At 36.3% G+C, this 23,734-nt stretch overlaps 1 protein-coding gene across 1 annotated transcript in view; it reads left to right on the forward strand.

The window, feature by feature from the left end:
* The first annotated feature begins 13,157 nt into the window (after positions 1-13,157).
* Positions 13,158-23,734, forward strand: part of LOC307171183 (NACHT, LRR and PYD domains-containing protein 3-like) — a 53,669-nt gene continuing 43,092 nt past the window's right edge. Inside the window, exons 1-2 of the mRNA XM_079892664.1 lie at positions 13,158-13,288; positions 16,413-16,841. Coding sequence (XP_079748790.1) covers positions 16,540-16,841 — 302 coding nt within the window. The 5' untranslated portion in view covers positions 13,158-13,288; positions 16,413-16,539. The remainder of the gene's footprint in view (positions 13,289-16,412; positions 16,842-23,734) is intronic.

Genomic DNA, 23,734 nt, shown 5'->3' on the forward strand with positions numbered 1-23,734 from the left:
AGCAGGTGGGGTTGGATTGTATTAAAAGCACTACTAAAATCAATGAACACAATTCTGACCAGGCTTTGAGCATTCTCCAAGTGCTCATAAGTGCTATTAATCAGAGATAGCAAAGCATCCTCAACACCTCTCTCTGCACGGTAAGCAAACTGATTTGGGTCTAAAAGAGGTGAAACCTCTTGGAGAAGTTGTTTTAAAATTATTTTTTCAAAACATTTCATAACTGCCGAGGTAAGGGCAACAGGGCGCAGATCGTTAAGTTCTTTAGGTCTGTTGTTTTTAGGTACAGGCACTATTAATGATTGTTTCTATAGACTGGGAATAACACCTGTATCCAATGACAGCTGGAACAACCTATGAAAAGGCTGTGCCAGCTGATCAGCACACACCTTTAGCGTCCTGCAGCTTATACCATCAGGTCCACAAGCTTTGCGGGGGTTTACACGTCTAAAATATGATTTGACCTCATCCATAGGGATGTCAATATCTATACCCTTCATATCTCTTACTGCTGTGATGGTCTCATTTTGCTCAGCTTTAAAATCATATGTATCAAATCTACAATAGAAATCATTTAATTCATTTGCCATATTAAAATTATTCTCTACTACCATCGGGTGCTTCTTGGGCTTGTATCCTGTAATAGATTGAAGTCCCTGCCAAGCTCTCCTAGCATCATTTTTAAAAAAGTTTTCTAACTTAAGTTTATATTCTGCTTTGCAGTCCTTTATCTTGCTTTTAATCTTTTTCTGCACTGTCTTTTTCTCTTCTCTACCTCCTCCTGATTTAAACACACGCTTTTTCTCATTAAGGAGTTGCTTTAATTCAGGAGTGACCCAGGGCTTATTATTAGAGAACATCTTAATAGTCTTTCGGGGGATAATTGTGTCCTCACAGAATTGTATATACCCCGATATAGCGAACGCTGCGTCATTAACGTTGTCCGTCCCATCGGTCACTACGTTCCAGTCTGTGCACTCCAGGCAATCCTGAAGTGCTTTGGTCGCTACATCAGTCCAGCATTTGACCTCCACCCTTTTAGTTTTCTCACGCCGTAGGCGGGACACATATATAGGCGTCAGTTTAATCATGTTATGGTCAGAGTTCCCTAAGCCGGGCAGGGCCTTAGAATAAAACGCATCCTGGATGTTTCCATAACAGTGGTCGAGGCAAGCATCGTTGCGCGTTGAACATGTGACATATTGTTGGTACGTAGGTAAATGTTCCTTTAGACTGCATGAATTAAAGTCACCCAATACAAAGTTAGCTGCGTCAGGAGCCTCTTCCTCCGCTTTAGTTATAAGATCGTGAATCATAGTGGCAGCGGCCAGTGTATCAGCGGAGGGCGCAATATACACAACAAACAGTCTGATTTGGTGTATTTCCCTGGGTAAATGGTAAGGCCTTAGGGAAAGCGCTAATAGTTCAATGTCCTTAGTACAAATCAGATGCTTTATCGTAATATGACCAGGATTGCAATATGTATTGTTAATAAACACACACACACCTCCACCTTTCTTTTTCCCGGAGTTCTGGTTGCGGTCCATCCTCACCAGCGTGTAGCCCTCTAGCTCGACCGACGAGTCCGGGTCCGCCTCAGTAAGCCAGCTTTCAGTCAGGCAGATAAGGCAAGCTTGCCGGTAGTCGGTGAGATACTGAGTGCAGGCCCGCAGCTCATCTGCCTTATTCCTTAGGCTTTGGACATTGCCGAACATAACAGATGGAAGTGGTTGTCTGAAGGGCTGTCTCCTCACTCGTTCCCGGATTCCTCCTTTCCTGCCACGTTTCCTTACTTTGGCGTTGTTATTGCCCCTGACACATTCCGGTGGTAACAGCAGTGTGTCATCGGGTTGAAAACGCGTTGCAGGGGATTTAAAGTTTAGCAGAAAGTCTCGTGTGTAGGTGATTCGCGCTTCCTGGTCACTATGCATGTAGTGATTGTGACAAGCAGCATAGGTGATTAAAATCACCAACAAAAAAACTGTGTTCAGCTGCATTTCTGAGCCCTAAACGTTCATCTATCTGAAAAGAACGTTCTTTAACCGTCAATATTGATGGATTGTAAAACAATTCGTAAAACAAACAAACACAGCTGAGGACGTGCAAAGAGACCGTGTCGCCGCTCGCGCATGCGCCACATAATAATAAGTACCATAATAATATGTACTCAGTACTTGGTTTGGGCCTCAGTGTTTTAAATTTTAAATTGGAATTACTGCCTCAGTGTGGCGTGGCATGGATGCTGTCGGCCTGTGGCACTGCTGAGGTGTTATGAAGACCAGGATGCTTCAATAGTGGCCTTCAGCTCTTCTGCAATGTTCGGTCTCATGTCTCTCATCTTTCTCTTGGCAATGCCCCATAGATTCTCTATAGGGTTTCAGGTCAGGCGAGTTTGCTGGCCAATCAAGCACAGTAATCCCATGGTCATTGAACCAGGTTTTGGTTCTCTTGGCAGTGTGGGCAGGTGCAAGTCCTGCTGGAAAATGAAGTCAGCATCTCCATAAAGCTTGTCATCTGAAGGAAGCATGAAGTGCTCTGAAATGTCCTGGTAGACGGCCTGTATTCTTATCGCATCGCATCTGGTTAGGACACGGTGTAAGGCTTAATATAAGCCCTGTATGTGAAACCGGCCCATATTGTTTTATTTGGTTATGTGTTTCCTAAGCGATGAGGCACATGTATTTTAGTTTATTGTGCCCAGAACAGAGGCTACAAGTTGTATAGTGTATTCCAGCAGTTTTATTTTTATTTTTGTATGTGTGCAGAGACTCCATCATCATCAGACCCAGCATCAGAGTCTTCATCTCTGCTCAGCCCTGAGTCTGACACTCTTCCTCCTGCATCTCCTCCTTGGCTTCTCATCCTGTTTTCATCTCCTCTGAGTCTAGTCCTTTACCTTCTTCTTCTTCTCTGGCCTCTCCTGAATCCTGAAGTGAGGTGGACCCCGGCCGTTTCCAGGACCTAACCATGACGCATCCTGAAGTGCCAGCCTCATCAGCCCTGTGAAGGCCTCATCGACACGACCAATCTGACCTCTGACCTGTAACGCTGCCTGGATCATAATCATACAGTGTTCGCTCGTTGGCCAATATTATTGATCTGCCTTATTAAGGGTGGACGATGATGCAATTTTCTTCTAGAAACAATTTTCGTTGTATTATTTTCATGTTATCAGTGTGAAGCTGCTTTGATACAATCTGTATTGTAAAAAGCGCTATATAAATAAAGGTGACTTGACTTGACTCTCCTCTGCCACCAGCCTCAACTCTTCCTCTTCTAAACTGTCCACTGAGCTCGGCAGTCCAGGTCCAGAGTCTTCCTCAGGAAAAGAAAGAGGAAAGCAGACAATAAAGGCATGTGTGTATTTGTTTTGTTTTTTATTTTAACATATGAGTTTCAGAGCTAAAAGAACAGGGACTTTCTCACTGTTTTTGTTTTTTGTTTTTTTAAAGACTGGGTTATAATTCTACAAATGTACATATTGTAATATTTTCTTTTGCACATATTGCAACATATTTATAGTAAGCTATTCAGTGTTGTGACCATAACGCACCCAAACCAAGAGTTGATTGTTTGTTGTACTTTTAATTTTACTTCTACCAGAAAGACTCGGAAGATAAAGTGATGTAACAAGCATATTTTTATTGGCGGCCCAGCAAGCATTGTAAAGTTCTTTGGCGTAGGCCCCGTCCATAGTTCGTAATCCGAGGGTAGCGGATCTGCATCTCCTGCCTGAAGACGAAGGCAGGGGCGCGGCCGACCCCCTAGAAGGTATAGACAGGACCATCCTGGTGGTGGTGGGGAGGGTGGAGGTTGATGTCGCGTCGGCATCTGCGAACTCAAACATGAGTAAGTACCATCTTTTATACAGAAAGTATAGAGACGTGATTGGATAGAGATGAAGGTAATAATGACGTAGTGATTGAGTCTTCCTGGCAGAACTTAGCTAAAGCTTCCATTTATGTCAAATTATAACCATATTTTTATTTTTATAAAAAATAATGTAAGGTTTAGGTATTTATAGAATTCGTGTTATAATGTTAAACCGTGGATTTTAATAAGAAATATTTTACTTCACAATTTAAGTTGTGCAAATTTAAAACCTTAACCATAGCAATGTTAGTGTGACAAAAATAAAAACTGCAGTTCCATATATTACAAAATTGTATTGATAATATAGTAATAAAGTGAATTGTGCTAATAATTATCAATTAAAGTTTTATTATGCTTCTTATGATAGATTTAGTCCAACTAACTATTAATTTCACTTTGTTTATTTTCACTTGGATTTAATTGTGTATTTGCCGTTCAGCAGATGTGTGACTGTAACTTCATGTGTTGTAAGTAAATGTCATTAACATTAACCCATGTTTCTTTCTGTTTCTGCTAAGGGTCGTGCGGAGGTGTTGCTGCAGTGGCATCCTTGCTCTGGATGGTCTGCATATTATCTGAAGTTTATATGCTGTACTGTAGAAAATTGACGGAACTAAGAAAAAAAATGTTTATAAAAACATTAGAGATAAAAAATAAACATTTATTCAGTTTTAACTGAAGTTGCAGTTTGATCAGGACTTCAGACTTAAATGTAATTAAAATATCATTTGAAATGTGGTGTGCTTTTTATTTTTTATCTATTCTTTAATGTTTTCAACCTCTTAGTTTCAGGTATTATTTTTTTATCAAGCCTTTGTTGAGAACTGCATTTTTTTTTTGTCTTGAACAATGAGATTAAAACTGATTGTAAACACTCCAGCAAACGAGTGAACATGTGTTACTGTCTGACACACTCTAAGTGCAGTGTGAATAATTAAATCATCTGCTGAATGCATATTTTCAAACAATTACATTATATGGATTACATGCCTGAAAACTATGTCTTATTGTACATAACCAAGATAGTATTTATATTCCAGTAATGAGCATTGTTACTAACACTTTTTGCTGTTTTACAGTGGGAAAAAGTGGAAAAACTCCTGGGAGCCAAAAGAAAATATTCAAAGTTCATCCTGAAGTGTGTGTGTGTGTGTGTGTGTGTGTATGCCGATGTATTTTTTGTTGCTAGGTTGTAAAATAGATGCCTTGTATGACTTGCAATGTTGTCTTTCAGTGTTCAGACACAGCAGTTCTGGTTTATTCTTGTGTTCTGCTTCTGTTGCTGCTTTGTACAGAACATTATCTGTTCTCTGTGTTTGATGAGTGGACTCATAACATGTTTTGAAATATGTCGCTGGCTCTGTTCCTTCATTTACTCTTGATTTTTACGATTGTTTATATTTGTTATTTAAGATTAAGAGCAAACATATATGCACCCTAAATGCATTTAATGATGTGTTTACTGCTGAAAATTTCAGAAAGCCACGTAATTATTATTATTATTATTATTATTTTATCATTCATTACCCTAAAGGACCTATTAGCCTCAGTCAAGATGTTTTTTTTAAATCTATAATGTGTGTATGGGAGGATAGACCAAGATACTTTTGGGCCTTGGGTTAGAAGCATCTGAAGCTGGTACTTCCTTTCTCTGCAGGAAGAACACAAGGAAGACAGTGATTGAATACTATTAATACGAGAGCAATGCTTTTAAACGACGCCCCATGCCACGCCACCCGCCACTGGGCTTTGAGATCATTGGGTAATGTAGTCCAGATTTATCCTCTGTTATGAAATCGCCCATTCACTGCAAAACTTGTTATTGGCCTGAGAGATATAATCATTGCCATGGGAAACCTCTGTCTTTGCTACACATTTAACAACTACAAACGGCAGAATTTATCAAATTAATCATGATTTTGTGAGAGACACACTCTCTCTCACACACAAACACAGGCACACACACTCTCTCTCACACACATACACTCTCTCTCACACACAGACACAATTTCTCTCTCTCTCTCTTTCTCTCTCTCTCACACACAAACAGACACACTCTCACACAAACACAGACATACAATCTCTCACACATATATACTCTCTCACATGCACACACATAGACACTCTCTCTCACACACACACACTCTCAGAAACATACTGTAGGCACACACACTTTCTAACACGTCTCTCACACATACAAACTCTCACACACAGACAGACACACTCTCTCACATGCACACATCTCTCACACGCAGACACACTTTCTCTCTCCCTCTCTCTCTCTCACACACACACACACACACACACAAATGTATCTAACCCTAACCCCACATATCCATCTATATACAGGATTTTTTATTGCTGTAATAAATTAAAGGAGTAAAATCCTTCAACACAATGTTTCACAGGCATTATATTTGCATATGCTTGTCTCTGTGTAATTATTGGTAGCAAATAAAGCAAAAGTAATATGAATGATGTGTACATTAACTTGTATGTATTGTTATGAACTAATATCCTGCTTTGGCCACTTGTGAGCAAAATGCAAAAATAGGTTATAAAATGAAGAACATCAGTATCAGCATTCTATGATCACGTTAATTATCGTTAAGGATATAGATCATGGTGCAAAATAATAATGAATATATTTGTATTATATATAAAATATAAATACACTGTAGTTTGTTCTTCATGAGTAGTATTGTAGTTAATGTTAATGTAAAGTGAGGAAGAAAATAAAGAGTATTTGTCAGTTTTATTCAAATGTTTTAAAATGGGATATAAAAGTTGAGATTAATTATTAAGTCTGTGCATACAAATTAATATGCATATGCTAAATGTAATATTAAATATATTGCCTCAACGACCAAAACGTATATGTTAATATATTTATTAAATGTGCAATAAATAATAACAATTATTTTTACCAGTTGTAGGTGTAATGTAATGCCACGTGTAAAATATGGACTATAAAAGTAACAAGTAAGCAAGCGATGCCTCTATAACAATGGTGACAGAGGCTTATGGATAATGTAGACCCTTCTGTTATTCACATCTGCAAAGAGTTAGAAAATGTAGATGTGACACAGTAGCTCAGGGTAAGAATGACTTTTACTTATTTATTTATTTTAATTCATCTGAAAAATATTTCATTTCCAGTCTCAAAACTCGGATCTTGAGGTAAACAGTGAAGAACATTGGCATTGATAATTAAGCAGCATTTCATTAAAAAAAAAAAACAGCTAACAAGTTTTGGGATTTTTTTGAAGCAATATTTACAGGAAACTATAACATCCTGGTTAGTGGGATCACCATATTTTTGCACATTAAATAAAAAACATTTATCGTACATACTATGGATCTTGATGTCCTCTTTAGTCTCCTGAAGAAGACTGTCCAGTTTGTCCAATGTTTTTTTTAGATGTTGATAATGCTGAGTCATCTCTTTTACAATGATCATCTTCTCCTCCTCCATGCGCCTGACCAGCAGGACTTGCTCAAACAGTCGCCTCTTCAAGCGGAGACTCGACACTATTTCTGAAAATAAAAGTGGAGGGGAAAAAACTTCAAACACTAACACACAACATATTCAGCTTTACGTCTAGCACAGTGTTCTTCACTAGTCATTCTGAGGGCCTTGAGAATAATATTGATGAAGAACTTTATAAGGGTAATAATATAACAACATCCTAACTGTATCATCCCTTAAGTATGCATATAATAATGCAGCCAATACACATAATTGACAACAACTGAAACATCACACTACAATATAACAGAAAGTTAAAGAAATGCTCATCCCAGTATTAAGATTTATCTATTTTTATTAAAGACATATTGAAAGGATATCTAATTGGTAGGCAGAGTTATTTCATGCTTGGGTTGGATTTTGCCATTTCAGAATAGATATGGTTTTCTTCTTAAATGTGTTTGGCTATTGCAGCTCTTATATATAAAAAAAAGTGATGAGCACTACTAGTATAGAGTGTGTGTTACAGGAGTAACAATAACTATCAGATTATCACTATGGGCCAGTTGTTGAAAACATTTAATCTGGATCAAAATTATCCGGATTTGCTAATCCCATTTTTTCTTGTTCAGGATCAGGTGATCCGTCTTACTTTTATGCCGGTTTTTCAAAGCAACATTGGACTGGATCACCCTGATCCAGATACACAGTTTTCAAGATTACCAAATCCGGATTACCAGTGCTCTAAATGGGACAACATATCACAATGTGGGCTAGCAGCGATGTGAAGAACAGGTAGAAGAGCCAACATGGGGTCACTGTAAGTGCTTCTTATTTAGAGACAAAACACTGAAATAACACAAACATCCACTTCCATTCATAATTTCTTTTATGACCCCTCATCTGAGCCACAACAAATAAAACACACATATATACATTAACAAATACATTGGGGATATTTCGAAAACATCTTAAAAAAAATAAAATGTCTGAATGTCCAATAGTTAACAAAATAAAGAATGTTCAGGGTTCTTCTTCATCTCTGATGATTGTTTCTTTGAAATTAATATACGGAGATGAATGACAGAAACATGGAATATATTATTTTTGTTTGTTATTGAAATCTGTTTGGGTGATTATTTCATGGGGACAAGATCATTTTTATTTTATTTTTACTTTACTATACTATACTGAATAGCTTAATTGGTAGCCTATGTCTACTTTATCACTGTTAAAACGGTTACACAAGTCAAGTGCAAAATATAAATAAAAGTATATACACTAAATAATACAAATGTATTATTTGACCAATTTTAAAGTTTTACTACATTTTCTTTTTGGAATCCACCTTGAAATCCTGTTGGGATCAGGATGATCCTGTTTTCTTGGATCAAAGTTATCCAAATCCTACTGACAAGTTTTGAACAACACAAACTGAAGGTTTGATCCAGATTAAAGCTAGGATTGGATTGCGTGATCTAATCTGATTTCAGATTCCTTCTTTCCCTTTTGAACAACCCATTTTCAAGATCTGATCCAATCCGATAACCAAAATCCGATCAGCTTACCTTTGAACAACTGGCCCTATGTCTTCATATGGGAACATTACAGATCATTTTTCAGATAGCAACAGAATATATAATGTGTTATTCTTTACTGTATGTTGCACCTTTTTTACTGGGTGGCAGTGTTAAATTGCTGAGTGTTATTACTTGTATTAACAATCAACTGAATTTTGTAATACAAAAATAAAACACATTAATTAGCATCTCCTTGTGCTTCCCAAGGCAGAATAAAGTCATCAGAGAGACTGCATGCTGCTTCGGTGTCAGTTTTCTCTTCACAATCAGGAATGGTGTTGTACAGCACTATCTTCTCTCTGAGTGTCTTTCTGAGCTCACCAAGTCTTCTCCGTTTGCGTTGCCTTGTTTGGTTGCTGTCTGTAAGTTTAAAGAAAAAAATATTAGAAAAAAAAAAATATTAGAAAATGCAAGTTGAGTGATGTAGTATCAAATACCATTTTGTCGACACAGATCATGCTTCTTTCTTCGGATGGAGTAAATAATCTCATGGATTTCTCTCTGGAGCTCTTCCTGGCTACTGTGAGAAATGTGTCTCTCTCGAAAACCAGAAATAAGCAAAGTCGACCATTACAGAAAACACAGTATCACTGCAAACATGTAGACAAATATATATGGAAATGTACACACCAGCGACTATATTACACACCAGTGGCTGCCCATTGCTTGCCATCACACACCCACCGATCTGCATCCTCCATAGAGATGTTTAACTCCTGCTTGAGACTCTCAAGATCGGCTGCTTCATTTCTGCTCTCTGTGTAGTCTATTTAAAAAGAGAAAAAAAATGACAGAAAACATAGTATCACTGCAAAATTAACCACAATTGCCCCTGAAAAAAATGCAGGGGAGAGCACAATCACATTCATAGTGTCTCCAGGGCCCAGGAAACTCCTTAACGTGCCGTCTAGGCTTCTTACTGTGACAAATCTTTTCGCCAGTGTCTTGTGGAGACTCTCCACCTTCCTATTGCTCCATCCCATGGCAAGTACAGTAATCATATCTCCTCTGCCTATAGAAAAACCCCAAAACAAATCAATTGTACAATCTAGCATTGTGTGTCAAACACACTGGTTAACCCTTTACTTGACTTGGTCATGTAGTATGTAGTAAGAGCTGCCCTTGAAAGGAAGCTATTGACCTGTTCCAGCTCTTCACCAACAGTGTTTCCTTCACCCTCCTGGCTTCTCCCGCCCCACCTAACCTGCTCCCAAGAAGAAGACCAAGACCTTTATCATTCAAATCTTATTTATTAGTTTGTGTATCATCAATTGAATTTGGTGCCATGAGCAAATTGTGTGTGTCAGATAAGGGAGACATACTGTACACAATGCAGTGCTGGGGTCCTCCAGGACAGGTCTGAAAACCACTGCATTAAAGTATTTCAATTATGTTTACTACTTTAGACTTTTGAAACGTGCATATTTACCGAGATAACAAAGGCAGATACTTTGGCATCTTGTGCGATGAACAGTCCATCAAAAAGAGATGGTTCGTCTGTCCTGTTAAATAAGAGGAATTCATCGCCAACACAATTACATAATAATGATTAAACGTTACATTCACCTAAATTAATATGACAATTAACCATAAAGGTGCCACACATTTTAGTCTGTATGAATCACATTGTATCTGGAACACTGTGTTTAGAGTATCAGCTTGTATTTGTCCTGTGGAAATGAATGCTGTAATTTGTAAGAAGTAAAAAACATACTGTTTAAAGTACAAAAATAAATAACTAAATCTTTATTTGTGTTTGTGTCTTCAGGCTACAGAAGGGAGAAAAAGTTCCTGAACAATTTACCAGATTACTGTAATATAACAAGCTTGTTTAAAACAGTGCTATATCTCTCACAACACTTTTTAAATTGTAAAAGCATTTACGTTTGAATGTGAAGCAATCACACATTTGACACATTTTGTTACTTTCCATGAATTTCAAATAAAAGTATAATTATATAATGACTAGAGCCAAAGAAAATGATGTTACAGAAATATGTTTAGATGCCACAAAATGATTATTATTTTTTACAGAAATAAGGTAAAGTCCAGTTTCTCTATAAATAACTATCAGTCCATTCAACCAATAGCTCTACTTGCTTTTCCTTGGTACAAAAATACCACTGCACCACCCTATATCCAAATTAAAAAAGAAAAGAAAAAAAGATTACACTTACCCTTTGGATTTCTTGAAGCGGTGATGTTTTCTATTAGCGTCTGCAGATATAGCCAGCGTGTCTGGTGTGCATGCTGGGCATTTAAAGGGCTCCATCAGGCACAGATCTTCTTTCTTAAAATTGCAGAAGGCAAACTCCCGAAAGACTCTGTGGAAGGTATCACCACAAATACTACCCGTCTGGAAAGAAGGATGGTATTATTTTGGTTAATAAAAGATTTTGAAGTCTGGAATTCAAACACTTTGGAAATAAAAACAGCCCTTACCCGACCAGTGCAAAGACATCGATGTTCAAGCATTCTGAGAAATGCTTGTTGGGATAAAGCTGGGCTGGCTAATTTCATCTGCTCAAATGATGTGAACAGATCAAACTTAAACAGCATTTGGCAGCTGGTGGTTGCTGGCCAGTCTCTGTATTGAAGCAAGTCACTAATCCCAGGAGTCCATCTGGAAGAACAAAGTGGACAGCTTATACACGGCAGACACAGGTTGTGTGGACCTTAAAACAAACATGTGTTTACTATTTGACCAGTATTTGTACAGCACAGGACAAAAGAATATAGCAAGCCATTATTATGCTTGACTTCATCTGGTCGGATATAAAAAGGTAGAAGGAAGTGACAAGACATACCGTTGATAGTCACCAATACGGTCTGCTTTCCTGGGATAACTGTGAAGTCTTGGTTTGGACCACAGGAACAGATTTGTATCGGTGGAGGAACTGGAAGCACACACACTGCAGTAAATCACATTTCAGAAAGTAATATCAGTAATGTCTACACATTTACTCAACAAAAGATTCAGTTAAAGGAAACTGCAGAGGGCATCTACTACATTATCTGAACATGCCTTGTTCACGGAGTTGATATTGGCCACTTTCATCAACCACCACTACAGATGTTGGTGGAATGGGTTTTAAAAAACCATCAAACATCGCTTCCCTATCATGGAAAACAGTTTTTCTGTGGATCTCGGTGTCACATGATGAACAGAAACACTGATTTCCTGAGGGGACACAGTCTAAGCACCGGACAACAGCATCAACAGTTTTGCATTGTTGACAGCAATGCTGGGTAACTGTCTCTGCAGCCGACATGCAGTTCAAGATCTCTGGCATTGCAGCCCTGAATTTCTTTTCGACCTCTGAGATCTCCCTAATGCCGGCAGCTTTAACTGCAAACACAACATGTAATGATATAGAAAACATCACTGCTGACCAAAAGCTTAGACACTTGTGAACAACAGTATGCAGTGTATTTTACTAAAGTTAATGAACAAACTGTATATCAAGCATTTGTCCCAGTATATACGGATGGATCTAAAGATCCTAATACGGGAAGAACAGGTTTAGCTTCCAGTATTCCATCCTTAAACATTTCTGTTAATAGGAGAACATCAGATCATTTATCAGTACACAGTAGAGATGATGACAATAGCAACAGCGCTACAGTGGATAGAGGGAGAAAAGAGAATGAAAAGGTTGATAGTTTTTGGAAAATGAGGAGGTCATGAATATTTCACTTAGTAAATATGAAGCAAAAGCAGTAATTAAAGCATATACCACGAAAGAGTGGCAACATAAATGGGATACAGTAAATACAGGACATCATTTTTATGAAATACAACGAGAAGTAGGAGTAGTGAGGATAACTAAAAGAAGCACCAAAGAGGAAAATAGTTTAACCAGATTAAGGGTTGGTCATACTATGCTGAATAAAACCTTATAGATAATAAATAAACATCCAACAGGATTGTGTGAGCATTGTGGAGTAGAGGAATCAGTAGAACGTGTTATTTGTGTTTGTCAAAAGAATACTAATGAACGAGAAATAATGAAAAATGAATTTAGAAAGATGGGAATGGATGAATTAAAGCTTAAAAATGTAATTACTTATGGACTAGAGAGTTTATTTCTTTATCTCAAGAGAACAGAGCTTATTAAGATAATTTAGAGGTTTTTTTTAATTTATTTTTATGAAATGGGTAAATTCTGGTCCACACTCCAATACAGTAGGTGGCGATAATGCACATTAATGTTGGTGCAACCCGCCATAAAATCGAAGAAGAAGAAGAAGAAGAAGGAGGAGCTGCTGGATGTTTACTCGTCTCACAGTGAAATCGAAAGCACTCGATGACTGTAAAGACGCCATTGCGGAAGATAGAAAATCAGCAGTCGCTTCTCATGTGACAGTAAGTTCGTTAAACTTTTCACACCTGTAATATCGGTAGAGTATTTGCGTCTCAACAGACCTCATGCCGAACTCAAACTCAAATACATGTTAAAGTGGAAAGTTACTTCACGACACGTCGATCAACTGTAATACTCATAAAATGGCTGAAAATGGTTATGTGACTAAATCCTGCAACTACACTTCTTTCCCCAGTCTTACTGCGCAACTGAACACATCTAGATTATAAAAATAATATTAGGATTCTGCTGTGCTTCACTACAGATCCCTGCATTCACAAAGGGGAAAAGACAGCTGTCAGCATACGAGGTGGAAGAAACTAGAAAAATAGCTAATGTGCGTATTCATGTGGAAAGGGTTATTGGATTGGTTAGAAGGAAATATCAGATTTTCACTGACATTGATTGATAAGATTGGAGTTATTTGTTGTGCCTTGTCAAATTTGTGAGTCCGTGGTTCCACTGGAGTAAAAAATTACAAAAACTACCAGAACATGGCATATAAACGGTTCATGCATTTTACCATGGTTGGTAAAAGTAATACCTGTGTTTAATTTGTCATTTCAGTGTAAAAAGGAACAAAGCCAGTAGTGGTAGTGCACACTAATGCAATAATCAACAAACTATGAAGTAAACTTCTGATAACAATATTCTCCTGTTAAAGTATACGTTAACGTAACACTCATAAAATGGTTGAACTTACACTTACACAGGAGAATATCAGTTTAATGTTGAAATCTTTGGTTGACTTTAACATATTTAATTATTATTATTATTATTTTTATATTATAATGTGTGTTCAGTGACCCATATCCTGGCAAACCGTTTGCCAATCACGTCTAGCAATCGGCAAAGCAAACTGTGCTACACCATTCACCAACAAGCAATGGGTCACTCGCAAAGCACAATGTTCCTTCCAGTTTTCCCAGGATGATACCATACGGCATAAAGTAAGAGGGTTGAGAATAAGAGGCAGGGCACCAGTCTAACAATTTCTAAGTTAAAGTTCACGCAAACAGGTATTAATAGTCAAATATTGATTGTTTATTGCTGAATTAGTAGAACACAATTATATTTGGAACATTAGAATATAGCCTATTAATCCAATATATAAAGAATCCAACGATATAATATAGTGGCATGGCAACCCCATTCTTAATAAAATATCGAATTTCTAGTTCACACCTCCATTGTGTAATATAATTGTAAAGTCCATTAACATATTTTAACCTAATAGTGGTTCTCAAACTGGTGGCCATGCCCCTGTATATGGTTAGGATCACGGTGAGATGGTGAAATTAGCGACCCTGCAGCACTTTCATAAGGTTTTAGTTCAATTCTACAAGCTTACCACAACAATTATGTTAAAATAATTATAAGTGGTTCAATTGATCAACCATAACGCTAAAAATTACTCATGGGGTTTTTATTTACAAATGTCTATATGGAGAAGACATAATTGGCAAAAGTATGTTATTGTTAATAATATGGAAATTTGACATATACACACTGCTGTGATTGTTTTGTTATTTTTACTTTGCTTGCTCAGTTGGTAAACAAATGTGTCTTTATTAAATCCTAAAGTGAAGTGCTATTATTTTTTTGCATAGTATCAAAAAACATTCCCAATCCTTTTACCCCAAAAAACGATGCGTTTAGTTTTGAAAATGACAAAACATGAAAATTCTAAATTATTTTGCACGGTGAACCGTGATTCAGTTTAACACAGTGGAGATATGGAGATATTAAACTGGTCAAGTTGTGACATGAGCAAACCTGCAGTACATTCACAAGGACATGTTTTAGTTCTACAGGCTTTCCATAACAATTAAAATGTTCACATTTTAATGACATTTATTTAGTGGATAAAATAATAGACCATGTAGGAATTTGCACATTTACTGTTAATATCAAAGATAAAAGTAAATCATGAGAGTAGTTTAATTTTAAATAATAAAAAAAGAGCAACTTATTCTGTGTTGAAGTTTTATTCATGACAAGTTTTATTCATTACATGAGAAGTAATGACATATATGACATATAATTAACAAAAACACATTTATTTAAACACACACATTAACACACTTCACAAAGGGTCTTGGGATCCCAGAAAAATCAAGGTTTGGTCTGCTCATGCAATCCCAGTGAGACCAGCCTTTGCAACTGACACATTCAATCAAATATTCAAATAAAACATATATAATAAAATTACATATACAACAAACCTGCATTATTAAAACTGTATACACTGTCATGTTCAAAACAAAGTGAAAAATAAAAGTGTCTGGTGTACAGGGATATTTATTGGCACAAGTCATCTTGCTTGGAAAAGAATCAAGGTTATATTATACAGTATATTTGTTTATCACATGCTTCATCGTGGCCCATTAAGATAATACAAATATTTAAAGTACATTAATATGTTTTCATGCTTGTGTGCAATTTTGGAAACATACACTGACACAGTGAAACCGAAAACAGCCGATGACTGTAAAGACGCCATTTCGGAGGATAGAAAATAAGCAATCTCTTCACACACTAAGTTTGTTAAACTTTTCATAGCTGTAATATCGATAGAGTTTTTGCTTCTAAACAGACATTATGCCGAACTAAAACTCAAACACATGAAAAAGTTGAGAGTTACTTTCGTGATACACGTCTACTGTAACACACATTAAATGGCCGAAAATGGTATACTTACACTTATTTTTTTTATTTAACAGGATCATTTTAGTTTAATGTTGAAATCTTTAGTTGACTTTAAACTATTTAATTATGTAAATAATCTATACTGTAATGTGTGTTCAGTAAGACTATGGAAATGAAGTGTATTCGCAGGATAATCACATAAACGCGTAAAAATAACGTCAATAATAATCATATTTGCTTAATGCGAGACAAAAAACGGATTGTGAAAAACACCTGCTAGAGTTCAGCAGTGTCATTATAGTGAAGGTGAATCCAGTTTTTAAACGAGGATGCTGTGTTTGAAAGTGGCGACAAGTTGCTCTACAAACCAACATTATTTACAGTAACTGGAGAAAGACTGTTGACGTTAAGTTAAAGTGAAATAAATGCCATTTAAATAAAATGTTTCAAAATTCAGTTTTTTGTGTCCACATACAGGTCTGAAATCAAGTCTCTCATCAAGGAGGAAGAGGATCAAACTTCCTGTAAAATGAGAGAGAGGAGGAGAACCATACCTGTAAAATGAGTGTGTGTGAGGAGAGAGGAGGAGAACCGGACCTGTAAAATGAGTGTGTGTGAGGAGAGAGAGGAAAAGGTGTCTGTTCACACTCAGAGAGCAGCATCTCCAGTATCCAGCTGTGTGTCAATGAAGAGTAACAACTCCATGCCTGAGCCCCCTAATCTCAGTAATGGACCATCTTCAGTATCCAGCTGTGTGTCTATGAAGAGTAACAACTCCATGCTTGAGCCCCCTAATCTCAGTAATGGACCATCTCCAGTATCCAGCTGTGTGTCTATGAAGAGTAACAACTCCATGCTTGAGCCCCCTAATCTCAGTGATGGACCTGCTGTGACCTCTGACCCTGTGTGAGTATCATGAAGTTCAGGACCGGTCCAGATTCTGGTGGCGCCCTAGACGAGATATTGCAATAACACATACAGACAAACACAAGTGTGTGTATGGTTGCACAAATAGTTGTTAAAATAAAGGGTAAAAAGGCTATCTAAAATATGTATCCAAATTGAATATATCTATAGATGATAGTCTTTGAATCCAGATAACTAGTTAGTCTCATTAGCCTCTTACCTGGCAACCCTATTCTTAAACATAAATGGATGCTGAACTTAATCTGCTGCTTTACATTTATTTTTATTTTCTATTAATATAAAACCTGTGCCTGGTCACCCTAAAACTGCAAGTCAAAGCGGTAAATCCAACCAAGTTGTCTTTCAAGTTTGTCTCAAACTATCAATATGCTCTGGGAGTTTTAGGCGCAGTAGCCAATATGGCCGCTAGGAGACATTCAAACTCCATTTGGTGATTTTAAAACTTTAAAGGACAAGTTCGGTATTTTACACTTAAAGCCCTGTTTACAGATCGTCTCTGATGAAATAGAACGGTTAAGATTAAAATTTGGACACATGCTGCTGTCCCGAGAATTTTAGGTTTCTTTCGCTCCCCCCCCCACCAGTAGACTGGCTGCATAGGTGCACTTGAACAATCCTTCCTAAAACGCATTAAACTTTACTTTACAAAGACGTGAAACTCACTGGAGGTGGGGGGGGGAAGCGAAAGAAACCTAAAATTCTCGGGACAGCAGCATGTGTCCAAAATTATATTTTAACCATTCTATTTCATCAGAAACGATCTGTAAACAGGGCTTTAAGTGTAAAATACCGAACTTGTCCTTTAAGGGTTTTAATTTCTTGAATGCCTCTGGCCTCTTTTGATAAAAGACATGTAGGGTTTTATTGCTGAAGTGAAAACAAGCAACAACAGAAGTAAAAATAAAGTGTTACATTGAACTTGAATTAAATGTAAATAAAATGAAAAAGTTCCCACTAGTGGTCCGTTCCAGTTAAAATATTCTAAAGTAACTCCTCAAAATATGAAATAAACATACAGTAATAGTCACATAATAACTCAAACAAATTGTAGTTATGATTCTTACATCATATATGAAAATATATAACTGACAAAAAGCAACATTGAAAGTCAGCTTATAAAAATAAATTGACTAATTCTAGTCTTAATAAAATTACGTTTACACTATTTTACTTTAATACATAGATTTAATGCTCTGTTTGTAATTATAATTTAGAAATTATACTTTTGTGTGCAGAGGGTTTATAGAATGTTTCTAATTGTATTATTAGGGCTGCTTGATTATGGCAAAAATCATAATCACGATTATTTTGCTCAATATTGAAATCACGATTATTTAACATGATTATTGGTGGGTGATATGATCAAAGTCGTATTTCATGATATGAGAATTTTAAATGTCAGTGAAATTTCACAATTATCAATACTTCAGCAAAAACTAATACAAGGTTAATTATTGTAAGTCAGTGGTTCTCAGACTGGGGGCGGCACAGAAGTTCTAGAACATTCATTTAATTAAAAATATGTCAATTAAATGTTCGATATTTATCTGCATTAACTGTGAATAGTAAATTAATGTTCAAAATTATCCACTTTTGTTAAGGGCTGTGTCGGTCAGTGTGATAACTGAGTACCATCGGCAGTGGTAAACCAAAACACATTTTTGTGCCCATGAACGCTGTTTTACCTGGATATCAGGACACGAGTGAAGTACAAAGCTTAGTTTACAAAATAAATGATAGGTTAGCAACCAAATGTTACATCGCAACAATGGAAACTTTTGGATTCATGCCGAATGAGTGGTACGTACGTGAGAGCCCATAAACTATAATTAAACCATATGTCGGTTTATTCTGTTTTGCGATTTTTCACAAATTTAACAATAACCAATTCCACGAATTAGCCTGGAGGGAAACTAAATTATAAACAAAACCGAAAAAATAGAACAGAACAAAAATACAAATAAAAAAACACTGCTTTAGGTTTTACAGGAAGATGTGCTTACTGTGGTATTCAGATAAGTAATAGCCTACAACAGAAATCTAATAAAGTAATCAAATATAAAATAACAGCAGCCTAATATGACAGCAGCCTAATAAATATCCTAAATCCAACAACAAAAGACAAAGATAAAATCACTCACTGCTCTTGAATTAATAAACTGTAGTTTTAAAAAGTATTAGTCTATATTTTTTTAAACTACAGTTTATTAATTCAAGAGCAGTGAGTGATTTTATCTTTGTCTTTTGTTGTTGGATTTAGGATATTTATTAGGCTGCTGTCACTTTAAGAGCTGCACGGATCCAATATACTGTTACACACGCGCTCTTTTTCCTAGTTTTTCCTTTGAGTTTTCCGCGTATTGATGACATCATTGTCAAAACGATTGCCATTCACACGGATCCGCGAGAGCGACTATAAACGCTGTATTCTTCTGCCAGACCATTAGATGGCAATGTAACACTATAGATTGATCAAGTAATACAGGGCTGCCAACTCTCACACATTCATCGTGAGACTCACTCAATTGAAACTTTTCACACGCTCTCACGCCACACATCCACTTTCTCATGCAGAGAAAAATCACGGAGCAAAGAGGACACGTAGACCGACAGACTAGACTGAGCAGGTTACAGATCTGGCCTTTAAAAACGCGCGTTTTCTCCCGCGGCATTCGGCAATTCGTCTCGTAGAGTCTCGCAGAATTCTGCAAGTGCTTCGGGGGGGCCTACTTAAAAAAATCCCTCAATGTGTTTCGCTTCACAGAATATCCACCAGGTGGCGCATAAAAAACAACTTTACATTAGATTTTTTATTTTACTTCACATTACGTCATGATTGTGAGAAAACATCCACAATAAAATATAAATTATAAATAGTAATAGACACAAATATTTACAGTAGGCTACTGTATTATACAGACATTTGAAAATATTTGTAAATGCAAAAGGTTCATTAAGACAAGAAGGGGTATTGGACAACGTTTATGAATTTTTATATGCTTTGTCATTGCTGTGGTTTCCAGGAGATGAGTGCATGCAGAATATTTAACATTGCTTTTATTAAAACAGCAAAGTGACGTTCTTGCCAGCGCATAACTTTTTTGTACAACTATTAAGATGATTGTGCATGCAATGCGCATTTATACTAAGCGCAACAGAGAATTTAGTGTGAGCATAATGCACGTGGCTCTGCCTGTAAAAACCCAGCAGTATTTTTTTATATATATACACAAAATCATCCTAACATAATGCAAGGCTTAAATAATGCGACTTACCCAGATTCTTAATTCGTACAGATATTTCTTGTGTGATTGTTCTTGGGCAGATATTTCTTGTGAGGTAATGTCGCAGCACAACGCGTAGCATACGTTGGGCGCATCTGATTTGCCATTAAATTATTAATAAATATTTTAATTAAACTGTCTTAATGCATTAAGCATAAAGATTTTTCCACGTTAGTCTCAGAATGTCCAGGGTTAGCTTGAGGTCTTGCCGACAGTTTGTAAATATTCTAAATATTCATATTCACAAAATCCATATAAAGGGTGATCAACAGTTATGACTTCTAAAATAAAATAAAAATGACCAGATAAGAGGTATCTGATTGACAGTTTGACAGATGTTGTTTTAAAAAAAATAATTACAACATTATGGGGAAGTGGTATTAAATATTCGGTAACACATAGCCTAATACAATTATTTTAATTATGCATTTTGTTCAGTTTTGCTTTTACAAAATGTTCCCTGTTTTTTATAATTAATTTAACCTGAGATGTGCGTTATATCGCTTTTGGATCATTCTTTGTGTTGTCGAATTTTGACACGGTTTCATTACTTGTTCATAATAATTTGATTCATAATTATGTCATTTTTTTCTAAAAGTAAAAAAACTAAAAGTTTTTCTAAAAGCAATATTCTAAAGAGATACAAAGACAGTGTACGTGTACCCACCAGATTTCGCCATGAGTCATTTTGTACCCACTACTTTTAACTTCCGTTGACCGTTTTGGTTATGAGGAGCAATATGAGAGAAAAATGTTTGTCTGACACAAAAAAATATATATATATAATATTCATTTTATTTTAGTTTTCGTGTTCGCATTTATGAGGGAAAAAACAACGTGTCAGTTTACGGTTATGGACGTGAGCTCTCTAAAAGCGGCACTAAAAGACTGCTTTAAAACTTTCACAGAGACCTCAAACAGAACAGCTGCCTTTCTTTAAATTGAATTTCGTTTTGTATTAATTATGTCTTAATTTTAATCAATGTTTCGTGAACCAATTGCCTGGATTTAAGAAGTAAATATAGCAGACAATCACGACATTGGAGGCCCCGGCGATATCTCATAAATGAACCGAAACTCAGCGTGTAATGAACATTCACATTTACAGTGTATTTAGACACATTTAGACGCATTCATAATCATTACTTTTACCGGTTCTTTGTGGCAAGCTTTATGCGTGCGGTCGTGCGCTTGAGTGCGGCTATATTATAGTAAATGCTCATTACTTAAAACAAAGCATAAGCCTCTTCCTGGCATGCAATGGAATCTACAATGTCAGTTGGTTATATCAACATATGTCAAATTAAGTTACGCGATATCAACAAATTAAGCTATAAACATTAATTTGAAATAACTTAAAGCGTATGTATAGTAGATTTGCTTAAATAGCATTTAAACAAAGGAACTGCAAGGGATTAAAACCCCAACCACACGCTGGTGAAAACTGGAAAAACCGGTTTTCTTTTGATTCCCTGAGAGGAGATCGATTAGCATTGGGGGTTGAATCCATAGATATGGTTGAATCGGCAGACCTGGGGGGTGGGTGGTTGTACTTTCTTGACTCTGTGCAATTGTTAGCAGCTAAAACAAGCAGCTAAAACAAAGACTGTGCAATTAATTACATTTTGGAAATAACTTTCTTAATGTCGTTTTATTTAGCCTGTACACTGCAAAAAAAATTGTTTTTTTTTTTTTTTTTTTTTTTTTGAATTTGTAAGTATTAAATATGTTTTACAAACAATTGGTTTACAAACTCTTGGAGGTTTGTGGTTACCATCATTCAGAAGAGTGGTGCTTGTGTTTAGACTTATGTTTTACGTGATTAAATCAGGAAGATTATATTGGTTTCTGTCCACGAAGACGCATTTAAGACTATTTAATCAGGAAATGGAGGCACCGGCGCGATATAACTTGCATTGCTCGTGAACTGAGCTCGTCTCATAAATGAACCGAAACTCAGAAATGTATCTAGAAAGCTTGAAATGTCCACTTTTAAACAAAACAATTCAAAACGAAAAGAAACAGACAACTCTCTTATGTAAGTGTGCATTTCTCTCTATAGGCACGTTCACAATATCTGCGAAGACGACGAGTCAGCATTGTCAACATCTTTGACTGACACATAAAACACTAGATTATTAGTAAACAATTAAAATGTCTCCTTGCTATACTTGACACATGATTACTTTTGCCAGTTCTTTGTGGCAAGCTTTATGCATCCGTTAACTATCGAATATCGTGACTCATATTTTGTACCAGACCATTTATGGTTGTTCATATTGTTCAACAAAGTTCTTGATAAAAAAAGAAAAGAAAAAAAGAAGCTACTGTGCCTAATATTATTGTTGTATAGCGCGCAAGGTTTATGCGCATGCTTTAAGTCTTCTCCGTTTTTAGTGTATGTCTGTGGCAGAATTACAGTGCCTGGTCTGGTATGTATAGCCTACTAGGCTACATCGTTTTAAAATCGGTTTCAGTGGTTTCGTGTGTACGCAGATATTTCTTGAGACGACGCCATGTTTTTATGTTTTTATGCACTTTTACTCTTTTAGTTTTGTTGCAATTTCACCAAAAGCTTATAATTAGGAAATACACACAACACGCTAAACTTATATTCTCTATTATGTTAAAAATGTTGTAAAAAATACGTATTATTCTTATATAATAAGAATAACAGTAATGTACATTTATATTATGGAAATATGGAAATATGGATATGGAAAGAGGAATTCTTCTCAACTACCACCAATAAAGTTTTAAAATTCTTCTTTAGAAAATATTATATTTTGATGATTCTGCAAGTTCAGCAGACAGTGAGGTTCGGGTTTGTTCCGATCAGAGCTCGTGAGTGGAGAGCGCATTTCTGAATATTCCGCTCCGCTATTCATTCCGGTCGCTCGCTCAACACAGATGTCATGTTGCCTGGTTCGAAAATATGTGGAATAAGGGCTGCTTTCGACTAAAAGGTTTTTTTTTTTTTGGTTTTTTTTTCTAGTCGACTAGTATACTAGGCTAGTTGTTCATTTAAGTAATTCATGGACAAATCGCCCCTTTATATTAATTTAATTAGCCTACTTATATGGATCATGAGTGTTTACGTAATATAGCCGCACTGCGCACGACCGCACGCATAAAGCTTGCCACAAAGAACCGGTAAAAGTAATGATTATGAATGCGTCTAAATACACTGTAAATGTGAATGTTCATTACACGCTGAGTTTCGGTTCATTTATGAGATATCGCCGGGGCCTCCAATGTCGTGATTGTCTGCTATATTTACTTCTTAAATCCAGGCAAATGGTTCACGAAACACTGATTAAAATTAAGATATAATTAATACAAAACGAAATTCAATTTAAAGAAAGGCAGCTGTTCTGTTTGAGGTCTCTGTGAAAGTTTTAAAGCAGTCTTTTAGTGCCGCTTTTAGAGCGCTCACGTCCATAACCGTAAACTGACACGTTGTTTTTTCCCCTCATAAATGCGAACACGAAAATTAAAATAAAATGAATATTATAATTTTTTTTTTTGTTGTGTCAGACAATGATTACAAAAAATTCTCTCTCATATTGCTCCTCATAACCACTGAAA

Source organism: Squalius cephalus (assembly GCF_949319135.1).
Source record: "Squalius cephalus genome assembly, chromosome: 1".
Taxonomy (NCBI): domain Eukaryota; kingdom Metazoa; phylum Chordata; class Actinopteri; order Cypriniformes; family Leuciscidae; genus Squalius; species Squalius cephalus.